The 10,735-nt window shown below is 60.3% G+C and overlaps 2 protein-coding genes across 3 annotated transcripts; both read left to right on the top strand.

Moving 5' to 3' along the window:
* The first annotated feature begins 10 nt into the window (after positions 1-10).
* GFER (growth factor, augmenter of liver regeneration) lies at positions 11-2,970 on the top strand. 2 transcript variants are annotated; one of them, XR_014794897.1, is made up of 4 exons: positions 11-805; positions 1,123-1,319; positions 1,972-2,571; positions 2,649-2,970. XR_014794897.1 is itself a non-coding variant. In XM_084882528.1 (3 exons), the coding sequence occupies exons 1-3, from the start codon at positions 542-544 to the stop codon at positions 2,132-2,134; spliced, it is 624 nt and encodes a 207-aa protein (XP_084738654.1). In that variant the 5' UTR covers positions 11-541; the 3' UTR covers positions 2,135-2,970. The 2 variants fall into 2 exon arrangements, 1 of the variants encoding a protein (XP_084738654.1); XM_084882528.1 differs by having other exon boundaries at positions 1,972-2,970.
* A 2,994-nt stretch (positions 2,971-5,964) lies between these two features.
* Positions 5,965-10,297, top strand: SYNGR3 (synaptogyrin 3). The gene is made up of 4 exons (XM_084882521.1): positions 5,965-6,318; positions 8,139-8,376; positions 8,640-8,782; positions 8,895-10,297. Exons 1-4 carry the CDS (start codon positions 6,220-6,222, stop codon positions 9,102-9,104), a joined length of 690 nt encoding a protein of 229 aa, XP_084738647.1. The 5' UTR covers positions 5,965-6,219; the 3' UTR covers positions 9,105-10,297.
* The last annotated feature ends 438 nt before the right edge of the window (positions 10,298-10,735 follow it).

Raw genomic sequence — 10,735 nt, 5'->3', positions numbered from 1 at the left:
GCCGCGTAGCGGGCTGCGGGCGTCTTCCGGGTGGAAGGCTCAGTGTTGGCTCCGGGCACGCGGGACGGTCGGAGGGAGCCATGGTGGCGTTGGGGGTCGAAACACGGACTTCGCCTCGGCCGCCGTCCGAGTCCACCTTCCACCACACGCTGCTCTTCTCCTGGAGGAGGCGGGCGTCTGGCCGAGGACCTCGCCAGCCGGGCTCGGGCCGCGGGACAAGGCCCAGGGGCGTGGGCAGCACCCGGGCCTCTGGCCCCGCCTCAGCCCCGGGGCCCGAGAATCCGGCGGGTCCCTGACCCGAGCCTCAGCCTCAGGCTCTGCCTCCTTCCGGGAGCGGCCCGGCTCCAGCCCCGCCCCCTCCGGGCTCCGCCTCCGCGCGGACCCAGACCCCGCGCCGCTCAGCCCGGCCTCCGCTCCGAGCCCGCGGCGAGCGCGCCGGGCTCCCGTGGCCGCGCTCGGTGGCTGCGCGCACGCGGTCTGAAGGCCGACTGGGAGGCCCTTCTGGAGGCCCGGCTGGCCCGGCAGGCACTGCGCGGGCAACATGGCGGCGCCCAGCGAGCGGGGGCGCTTCGGGGTCGGGAACCTCTTCTCCTTCCTGCCCGGCGGCGCGCGCTCCGAAGCTATGGAGGACCTGGTGACGGATGCGCGCGGCCGGGGCGCGGGACGGAGAGACTCCGCCGCCGCCCCGGCCCCATCTCCAGCCCTGGCACCGACCCCCGAACCTCAGGCCGCCGAGGACGGTTCCCGGAGACGGCACTGCCGGGCCTGCGTGGACTTCAAGTCGTGGATGCGGACGCAGCAGAAGGTGCAGATGCGGGGGGTGGAGGGGAGGCTGGGGCCACCACTCCTCCGAGGCTTGCAAGCCCTGCCCACCCCTAGCCCCGGCTCGCACACGATTCCTCCTCCCGCCCCGGCCTCCGGATCCCACTGCCCCCAGGGTTGGTTGGTCCTGAACCTTGCCCCCAAGGCAGGCCCGGCCTTTACTCTTTCAGCCTCACAAGGGCCCGACCTGCCCCAGAGACTAACGTTTGGCGTCTGGGCCTCCTGCCGGGGAGGAAAAAAGGGGAGCTTCACAGGCTTCTGGAACGGGAGACTGAACTGACCCTCCGCCTCCTTCCGCAGCGGGGCAGCAAATTTAGGGAAGATTGTCCTCCGGATCGTGAGGAACTGGGCCGCCACAGCTGGGCCGTCCTCCACACCCTGGCTGCCTACTACCCCGACCTGCCCACCCCAGAACAACAGCAAGACATGGCCCAACTCATACACTTGTTTTCCAAATTTTACCCATGTGAGGAGTGCGCAGAAGACATAAGGAAGAGGTGAGTTATTCTGTACTGCCTGCAAGCAGCAGCGCATCCCACCTGGAGCCTGGGCCCGGGGCCCTTGACGGATGTCATAAAGGAGAGCCTCAGAAATAGGTGCAGAAATGGCAGAGTTGCCAAGAGCAGGGACCACAACAGGGGATTGGATCGTCAGCCATCTTTCTGCTCAAAGGGCAAGTAGCCTGGGGCCGTTTGGCACCCATAGGCGTTTCTTGGCTGGATGTGGGGGCAAGGCAGCCCTTGCCGGTTGAAACCTGGGCCAGTTGAAGCCTGGGCCGTTAGGACAGGTCTCCTGCTGAGCTGAGGCACCAGAGCTCTGTGTGCCAAGAAACTGGTCTGGCTTTTAATTACGCCTTTGTGCAGGCCCCACCCTTTCTGCTTGGGGCCATGGTGAGGCTTCCTGATTGTTATGAGGCTGGAAAGTTGCCTATCTGTGTTAATGCCTTGCCCTGGGCTCTTGTGAGGGTTTATCCAGCTCCCAAGTGAGGTTTTGAGCTGGCCTAGGCTTCCACCAAGCCTGGACACTCCCGCTCAGCCCTGTTCTGGGAATTACTTAGGACATGAGCTACACCCGGGTGTAGCTTACGGCAGCATCCCGTCTCTGAATTGACCACTGCCTGTCATATTCCATGTGCTTCCCCCCCCACAGGATATATAGGAACCAGCCAGACACGCGCACACGGGCATCTTTCACCCAGTGGCTGTGCCGCCTGCACAACGAGGTGAACCGCAAGCTAGGCAAGCCGGACTTCGACTGCTCTAAAGTGGATGAGCGCTGGCGTGACGGTTGGAAGGATGGCTCCTGCGACTAGAGGGCGGCCAGCGAGAGCCCATGGGGGCTGCCTGGCTAGAGAGAGGGTCGGGGAAGTCATTAAAGTGCACCTAGCACTCTTCAGTGTGTGGCAGAGCAAGAGCCTGTTGTGTTTCAGTTGGGTGTTCCCCAGCCACTGCCCATGGGGCCCTTTCCTCTTCAGGGAGCCTGCTGATGGCACCCTGATGGCCTCCTCAGCTGAGGCCTGTGGGGCTGCAGGTGAAGGAGTAGGAACAGCCTAGGCTGTCCCTTCCCCTTTCTTAAAATACGTTTTTATTGATTTTTAGAGAGGGAGAAAGAGAAACATCAAAACACCAATCAGCTGCCTCCTGCACGCCCCCTACTGGGGATTGAGCCTGCAGCCAGGCATGTGCCCTGGCCAGCAATCAAATGGTGACCTCTTGGTTCATGGTTGATGTTCAATGACTGAGTGACAAGGCCAGGCTAGGCTGTTGCTTTTCTCAGGATGTGGCCGCCTGCCCATCTCACACCCTGGTGCCCACTTCCCCACACAGGAAGGAGATAGGCTTGGCTGGGCTCCTCTGTCTCACAAAATCCTTGAGACCAGGCCATTGTCTCCCCGCTGTGGCTAGACACAGCCACAGTGACTGTAGGTGGCCTCTGAGGCTGTGTGCTCTTTGCCCTTCAGGAAAGAGGCCCGAGGCTGAGCTTCCCACCCTGCTCAGCCCCTACAGGGAGGGCAGGTGCAGGCATGGCTCCTCTCAGAGGGTCACCGACACCGCAGCTCCTTTCTGTTCAGCACGTGGCCTTCCATCAGAGGCTTTGTGGGTCGGCTCCCTCGGAACTCGAGACTAAAATAAAATGCTGAAGAAGTGACTTGAGAACCTGCCTTCAGTGTGTTTGCTAGACTTCCAGTGATGGACAGGCCTGCCCTCCTCTGGTCAGCTGCTTCCTCCTGACCAGATTCTGGCTCCTTAGAAAGAGAGGTCCCAGGAGAGGAGTGGGCCAGGATATTCCAGGAACAGCGAGGAGACTGGATTCCTGGAGCTGGGGAGGGGTGGGGGGGCTGTTAAAGAGGTGAAGGGGAGTCAGCATGAAGTCCTCAAGACATGGTTTTAACTCCCAGCTTCTGTGACAGGTAGGTCTTGGAGGATTTGGAGCTGAGAAATAGTGGTTGGGACTTTTGAAAGTTTCCTCTGAGCTGGGATGCAGCAGGCATGGGTGGAAGCAGGGAGAGCGGCACCCATGTATCAGCTGAAGGGGAAGCTGGCGCAGGGTGGATGGGAGAGGGTGCCGGGTAGATTCTGAAGGTACAGAAGAGGAAAAGCCAAAGGTGACGGGGGTTCTGGCACAAGAAGCTGGGAGGAAGGAGTTGCCCTTTGTATCTGAGATGAAGGCTGAGGGGAGCGGGTTGGGGGTGACCTGGACCCAGCTTTTGAGCCTTTGTGATCTGCTCAGCCATACCTGCTCCCAAGCCTTGGCTCCCAGCAAGAATGTCACAGCAATAGTGTGTCCCATCCCTGTAGTCATAAAGCTCTGATCTCCTCTGTCCCCCGTGCTTTAGCTTCTCCTCACCACTTTCACTGACCTGTTCTCCCAGGGGCACTGGCTTCCACAACCTGCTACCCAGGTGACACGAAGAAATGGGCGGGGACTAGTCAGCAGAGAAGTTGCTCTTCCTCCCCTTGATGGACTGTCCCCAGCATATCTGGTCTTTCCTGAGTAGCCTGTGAGCCACTGTGGTCAGTTCAAGAACATACCACCTGTATTTGCTCTCGCTTCATTTCCCTTTTTCCCTAACTCGCTTCCCTGAAGTTTCACCCCCTAATAAAGCTCAAACTTTGCCACAGACTTTTCCTTGGCAACCAGGTGAAGGGAGACAAGTGGGACTCTAGTCCAAGGGAAGGTTCTGGCTGGAGCTGTCGGCACAGTCCAATAGCAGAGAGAGGAGCCATGATATGCTCTGGGGCCTCCAAGGATCACAGGTTGGACAAGAGGAGGAAACCTGAAAGGTTGACGAGGAAGGGCCTGAAAAGTAAGAGGAACGAGGAGAAGATCACATTCATTAGAAGCCTTGCTAGGAGGGTGGGGACCTCAGTGTCTGAGGTCCTGTAAAGGGAGCAGTGACATGGGGACAGCTGGAGGGCAATGGGGTCAAGAGTTGATGTTTTTTAATATAGAAGAAAGTGCAGCATGTTTGGGTGTTGATGCAAATGATTAAGGGGCAAGTGGATGATGTAAGAGACCAAGACAGTTGCTGTCAGGTGAGAAGTGGGACTGGGTGCAGTTGAAGGCACTTGACAGACTGATGGGCAGTACTGGCCACACCTGCCCTGGCATGGGTTTCCCAGGAGGCTGGGCCAGGCACCACCCTCTGTCCACTTAGATGCCATGACAGAGACCTGGATTCGAGTCCCAGTTCTTCCCTTTATATGATCCAGAACTTGACCAGTCTGCCTGTTAACCACCTGAGAAATGGGGGTGGTGACAGCTCCTTCCCCACAGGCCATGGTGAAGTACTCGGCACTGTAAGTGCTCAACAAATGCACACTTGTCTTATCATCGCCCTAAATCAGTGGTCACCAACCTCTCAGACCTCACGGACCACCAGTTGGCGACCACTGCCCTAGATAGAAACATAGGAGTCATTCGGGCTCCTGCTGGGCTGGGCTGGGCCGGGCTGGGCTGGAAGGAACCTGAAAGAAGGGACATTAACTGGGAGCCTGGGGGCTATGGAAAAGACGCAGCAGTGGTTCTCTCTGTTTCTCCCTACTCCTTGGCTCCAAACTAAATTGTCAGTCCAGGAAACTCAGGAGTGTGGAAGGCTCAGAACAACTTTGGAATGACACCTGGCCACCCACAGGAAAGGAGCAGAGATACCCCAAGTCCCACTTACTATTTTTTAAAAATAAACTGCAATTGTTTTCTTTTTAATACATTTTATTGATTTTTTACAGAGAGGAAAGGAGAGGGATAGAGAGCTAGAAACACTGACCAGATGCCTCCTGCACACCCCCCACCAGGGATGTACACGTAACTAATGTACATGCCCTTGACTGGAATCGAACATGGGACCCTTGAGTCTGCAGACCAATGCTCTATCCACGGAGCCAAATCAGTTTGGGCTGCAATTGTTTTTAAAAATCTTTTTTTAAATATATTTTATTGATTTTTTACCACTGAGCCAAACCGGTTTCGGCTGTTTTTTCTTGTTTTTAAATATACTTTATTGACTTTTTTACAGAGAGGAAGGGAGAGAGATAGAGGGTTAGAAACATCGATGAGAGAGAAATATCCAATCCGCTGCCTCCTGCACACCCCCTACTGGGGATGTGCCTGCAACCAAGGTACATGCCCTTGACCGGAATCGAACCTGGAACCCTTCAGTCCACAGGATGCTCTATCCACTGAGCCATACTGGTCAGGACCCCAACTCCCACTTATACTGGCCTGTGGGCCTTGCCCACCTGGACAGGTGTCCCTGGTAGCAGAGACCATTCTCTATATCAGGTGGTTAGGACCCTCTGAAGGAGAAGCTAGGGTGCAGTGGGGGGGGGGGGGGGGGGAAGGTCATGGCGGGTAAAGGACCCAGTGATCAATCTTTGGTTTGCAGGGGACCAAGACCAGGGAGCCCTGTTCCTAGTTCCCTAGAGGGAAAGACACTAGAGCCATCTGGCCTCAGTTACACATTTATGAGAGGGCCCTGCTCAGAGGAGAGGCGCAGGGTCAGGTCCCCTCTGTCCATCTGCCAGGCAACAGCAAAGGCGGAGCCTTTGTGAGGGGCGGTGCAGGCCCAGCTCCTTGCCCTACCCCCGGATGGTGATCTGGTGAGTCCATCTTGGACCCGGGTCGTGAAGCTGAGAGGTGGGGGTGGAGGGACGGCGGACGGGAGGGACCAGAGGGCTCCAGCCTGGTGCGTGGACCAGGGAGGGGGTGCGGGCTCGGCCCCGCCCCGCGCGTGCCTGCCGCGGCCAGTGCGCGCTCCCGGAGGGAGGGAGGCGGCAGAGGCGGCGGCAGCTTCAGCGGCGGCGATCGCAGCAGCCCCGGGCTGGTGATCCTGGGCAGGGCCCCGGCCGGACAGGCTGGTAGAGGGGCCCAGGGGTGCGCGGCCCGCGGGGGCCAGCCATGGAAGGAGCTTCGTTTGGTGCGGGCCGTGCGGGGGCTGCCCTGGACCCCGTGAGCTTCGCGAAGCGGCCCCAGACCCTGCTGCGGGTCGTGTCCTGGGTAAGTGGCCACGTCCCGGTACCCGATCCCACCGGGGCCCTCGCCCCCATCCTCTTCCTCGCCGCCCCCTCCCTCGCGGGCCGCAGGTTGGGGTGACATCACCGGGTCGGGCGCGCCCACCTGGGGCGGGGGAGGGGCTGGCGACGACAGCCTGGGACCTTGAGAGGTCACTTCCCGCTGCCCCCATCCCCAATTCCCCCTGAGGTCACACAGTCCGCTTCCTAAGCCCTCGCTCCGTTTTTCCTGTCTCATGACCTAGAAGCAGGCGCAGGGGTGGGGACGGGATTCAGCCTCAGCCCAAGGAGGGGGCTGTGGGAGCTGAGAGAATCTGGCAAAGCCTCCCTTGCTTCTGCACTCACATCCTCCAGGCCTTTTTGAAGGGAGCTGGCCCTCCCCAGGCCCCCCAGTTGCCACTGTGAGTTGGGGTGGGGGGTGATCAGGGATCCTCTGGGTGGGGCAGCCAGATGGGGCTGTACTTCGGGATGGCTGACGGGTGGTGGTGAGGGAGGGGCAGATTTTAGGGGCAGTCCAGCTTATCAGGGCGTCCCTAAGCTTGCTTGGTGGCCTGCTCCTCCTCCTCCTTCTCCAGGTAGGAGCGATGGAGGGGAGGGGCCAAGGTCTGGGTTCTGTCCAGCCAGTGACAGCGGGTAGATACACCTACTTGCTGGTCTTGAGGAGGGCAGTACCCGGTGTAGGGCAGGGGGTTGCCACCTTCCGGGGGGACTGACTCTGGCCAGACCAGGACATAGGAACCCTACCTTCAGGTCCCAGCTCTGGTTCGACTTGTGTACCACTCTGGGGATGGGTCTAAATCCTGCACCTCAGTTTCCCTCCTGACTATATCTCTAGGAACTAGGCTGGGAAAGGAGAGAAATGAAATTGAAACTGGAGATCTTTTTTGTTTTTGTTTTTTTTTAGAAACAGGCTTGCTCAGAGCTAAAAGAGCAGCATCTGGCTTAAAATGATCATGGTCTAGGATTTTAAAATAAAATGACTGTGTTCCACCTCCTACCAGCCTCCCAGCCCACGTTGGGGGGACAGGGTGCTGATGTTGGACTGAACCCCAGAGGTCAATCCTCTTGCCTTTTGAGCCCAAACACGTATAGCCATGTGGGGTCATCATCACTTGAGTGCCCACCCAGTGTAGAATGCCGGATGGACATTATTTCTCTGTCCCCAACACCCCATTAGCTGGGCCTGTTCATTACATGTGCTATATGCTAAGAAACAGGGCCGCACAGCTCTGAATGCCGAGGGCAGGCAGGTTCCATGCTTTGCAGCTGTCCCTCTGTTGTGCCCCCTACACCCGGCCTCTCTCTCCTGGCTCCTCCACACCTACCTCCCCCAGCACCACCGGCTCAAGCCTGGAATCACACTCCGGAGGCTCCCGTTACCACACTCCGGAGAGGGCCTGAGGGTGAGGAGACACTACGCCCCCCACGCAGAGCAGAGGACCAGCTGAATATCAGCCGCTGCTCTTACCAGCAATGCGGCCTCAGACAAACCACTTCACCTGGGGGAGCCCCAATTTCCTCGTCTGTAAAGGGCGTAAGAACAATGAAGGGCACCTTCGTGGTTTCCTGGGAGGATTCTGTGAGCGAACACACATAGAGCTGCAGTTTAAGCATAGGAGAGATGCTGGCTAAACGGTACCTGTGGTCCATGATCACTGACTACCTGGGCGATCCGAAGGGAAGGGTAGAAGACCTGCACCCGGAGACGCACGCACCCTAAGCCGCCAGGGAACGCCGGGACGGACCCCAGGGCGTGGCCGCTCGGGCCCCCCCCCCGCCCCAGGCCTGAGCACCTCCGCCCCGCAGGTGTTCTCCATCGCCGTTTTCGGGCCCATCGTCAACGAGGGCTACGTGAACTCCGACGAGGGCCCCGAGCTGCGCTGCGTCTTCAACGGGAACGCAGGCGCCTGCCGCTTCGGCGTCACGCTGGGCCTGGGCGCCTTCCTGGCCTGCGCCGCCTTCCTGCTGCTCGACCTGCGCTTCCAGCAGATCAGCAGCGTGCGGGACAGGCGCCGCGCCGTGCTGCTGGACCTGGGCTTCTCAGGTGGGCGTGCCGGCCTCCGGAGGGCTGCGGGGCGGGGCGGGGCCTCCGAGGGAGGGGCGGGGCCTCCGAGGGAAGGAGGGGCCTCCGGGGGCGGGGCGGGGCCTCCGGAGGGCTGCGGGGCGGGGCCTCCGGAAGGGGCGGGGCGGATGGGAAAGGAGCAGGGCCGGCGGGGCTCCCGTGCGTCCTGGCGCCCGCTCCCGGAGCGGTTCGATGGGGTCCCTCAGAGCAGCTCCCCTAACCCTCCCGCCTCCTGCCGCCCGCAGGGCTCTGGTCCTTCTTGTGGTTCGTGGGCTTCTGCTTCCTCACCAACCAGTGGCAGCGCACGCCGCCCGGGCCGGCCGCCGCGCAGGCGGGAGACGCGGCGCGGGCCGCCATCGCCTTCAGCTTCTTCTCCATCCTCAGCTGGGTGAGTGCCGGGCGAGGGGCGGGCGGGCGGGCGGGGAGGGTCCGGCCGGCCAGGCAGACGGGGGCCAGGCCGGTGTCCGCCCCGCCCCAGCTGACTTCGGGCTCCTCCTCAGGTGGCGCTCACCGTGAAGGCCCTGCAGCGGTTCCGCCTGGGCACGGACATGTCGCTCTTTGCCACCGAACAGCTGGGCACCGGGGCGGGCCAGGACTACCCCGGCTACCCAGTGGGCAGCGGTGTGGAGGGCACCGAGACCTACCAGAGCCCGCCCTTCACCGAGACCCTGGACACCAGCCCCAAAGGGTACCAGGTGCCCGCCTACTAGTGGCTGGCAAGCCCGGACCAGGGCTGGAAGGCTGCCCCGCCGATGCAAGGCCCAAGGCCTCCTGGGATCTCCCTCAGGTCCTCCTGGCCCAACTCCGGGGATGGAGGGGTGGCCACTGTGGGCTGTCTGGGGCCAAGAGAGGGTAGCCCCCAGGGAGCCTGGGCTGTAGCCTCAAATTCCTCCGGTACCTTCAATCTCCAGCCTCCAGTGGGTCAGCCTGGGCAGGGGGCTGCTCCCCTCATGAGGCAGCCAGCCCGGGGCTCACCGGTCCACTCTGGCATCAGGGAGCCGGCTGCCCTCCATTGCCAGGTGCAGAGCCTGTCCCAGACTGGGGGCAGGAGCACTGCCCCCACCCCCATGCCATGACCCGGGGAGCATGGCCACTGCTCCCCGTCCCGTGTCCCCGTGGGTAGTGACAGCCCTTGTTCCTGTCATGTTGGTTCCCCCGGTGGGGCCATGCGCTCTGTCTGGAGCCTCCTTCCATCTCCTCTCACCTGCTCACGAGCGTAGCCTGGTCCTCTCCATGTTGTGATCGTGGTCAAGTTTTCAAGTTTCAGCTGATAGTTTCCCACAAGCAGCCCCTCTCTGTGGTCCCTGCTGCTCAACCCAGCCCCTCCACGCCGTGGCCCAGGCCTCTGCCCGGGTGTGGGTGATTCTGGCCAGGGAAGGCACAAGATGGCTATAGGCTGGGCACCAACCCCCTCCCAGCCCTTCAGTCAGGGCGGCTGGGGACACCTGTGTGCCTGGCAAGACAAGCCTCTTTGGAGGACAGAGGCTCCATGGTGCCCGGGAGACAGCCATTCCACGCGAACCCCTTTCCCTTGGCTTCCTGAACCAGCCCTTCCACGCCCTGCCCTGCACCCCATTGTAAGGCCCAGTTTAAGGGTGGGGTCCCTCTGCATAGCTGACTACTCGTGCATTGCTCGAAGCTGGCTTTTCACATTATGCCAGATGTGGTTGCCACATTTCATTCTTACAGACAGATGCCTCTGGAGTTGCAGTTGAATGACAGCCCTGTACATTGTAGCATAGATCAATTATGTGTGGATATTTAAGTGAACATGTTTACAACTTTTTGTATATACGGATCTCCCCCTCCCTCCTCTGAAAGGACAATCCGTGATTGTGTATTTTCAGTGTCCCATGTTCCAACTGCAACTTCTTTACAATAAAAACGAAATGAGTTTACTGTGCCATAGACACTCTTGGGCTCTTTCCTGTCCCTGCCCCTCCTGGTAGCAGAGGCTGAGCTCTGAAGGGCACCAGGGCCCAGAATCTAGGAAGAGGCAGGGAGGTGGAAGCCAGGCTGATCTCCAGAATCTGGGGGTTCCAGGTCCATCAGCCTTCACCACACATCTCACTGGTCTAGAACTGGATTGCTCAGAGCTGGCTCTCTGAAATGCGGGGGGAATACCAATCTCTCTTATCTCTTACTAGAGGCCCAGTGCATGAATTCGTGCATGGGTGGGGTCCCATGGCGTGGCTGGTGATCAGGGCCTATTGTGGGGGCCGGCTGGCTGGGGGAGGGGCCATGAGAGGTTGGCCCACCAGCCTTCTCCTCCATTGGAGTCAATCAGGGGGAGGGACCATGAGAGGTTGACCAGTTTGGGGTGGGGGACTGCGGGAGGTTG

The sequence above is a fragment of the Pipistrellus hanaki genome (assembly GCF_964339955.1).
Source record: "Pipistrellus hanaki genome assembly, chromosome: 4".
Lineage (NCBI taxonomy): Eukaryota > Metazoa > Chordata > Mammalia > Chiroptera > Vespertilionidae > Pipistrellus > Pipistrellus hanaki.
This window is presented reverse-complemented; position numbering and strand designations above follow the sequence as displayed.